The following is a 738-nucleotide window of genomic DNA, read 5'->3' on the forward strand; positions in this document are numbered from 1 at the left end:
GTTGTAGGCCCTAGTCTTTGAGACCACTAATAAAAGTGTCTTAAGCCAAGAATTTTAACCACAGAGACGTAAGGGATATTGATCTATTGGTCGGTGGAGCTTCTGAACGACCAGTCCCCGATGGAGAACTGGGGCCCACCTTCACTTGCGTTCTAGCAAAGCAGTTCGCCAGAATTCGCCGGGCAGACAGGTACTGGTACGAGACCAATATCGACGATACTAAATTCAACAATGGTAAGATCCAGTGATCGGTGTTCTTAGTACCAAACAAACAAACATTATTGATGGATATTATGAAATTCTTTTCATCAAATTCTAACCTTTCTTTTCAAAATCTAGTTTTTTAACCGTGATATTCTGTGACAGAGCAACTGAGAGCATTGCGCAGTACGACTCTTGCGGGCATCATGTGCGACGCCTTCCCTGAACTGCAAATGGTTCAGAGGCGTCCCTTCGAGGTGGTTTCGGCAAAGAACCCTCTGGTGTCTTGTGAGACCGTACCCCGTGTGGTACTCAAGGCATGGGGAAATTAGTGCCTCAAGAAGGGTGCACTATTGGAGTGGTCTTACCTGTGTCCAATTGAAACAAAGTAAATCATTTCGTTCACAAACTGTTTTATTGACCCCACGGAATTATTAGACTGTTCATCAAATAATCCTTGACAATTAGTAACAATCCGAAAATAAAATATCTGAGTCGCTGTTTTATGAGTGAATGTACACATATGTGCACAGACAC

General features: G+C 43.1%; 1 protein-coding gene across 1 annotated transcript in view; it reads left to right on the forward strand.

The window, feature by feature from the left end:
* Positions 1 to 606, forward strand: part of LOC119591364 (chorion peroxidase-like) — a 28,494-nt gene extending 27,888 nt beyond the window's left edge. The window contains exons 13-14 of the mRNA XM_037940102.1: positions 65 to 234; positions 367 to 606. Coding sequence (XP_037796030.1) covers positions 65 to 234; positions 367 to 533 — 337 coding nt within the window. The 3' untranslated portion in view covers positions 534 to 606. The remainder of the gene's footprint in view (positions 1 to 64; positions 235 to 366) is intronic.
* The last annotated feature ends 132 nt before the right edge of the window (positions 607 to 738 follow it).

This window comes from Penaeus monodon, chromosome 28 (assembly GCF_015228065.2).
Source record: "Penaeus monodon isolate SGIC_2016 chromosome 28, NSTDA_Pmon_1, whole genome shotgun sequence".
NCBI classification, from domain to species: Eukaryota; Metazoa; Arthropoda; class Malacostraca; order Decapoda; family Penaeidae; genus Penaeus; species Penaeus monodon.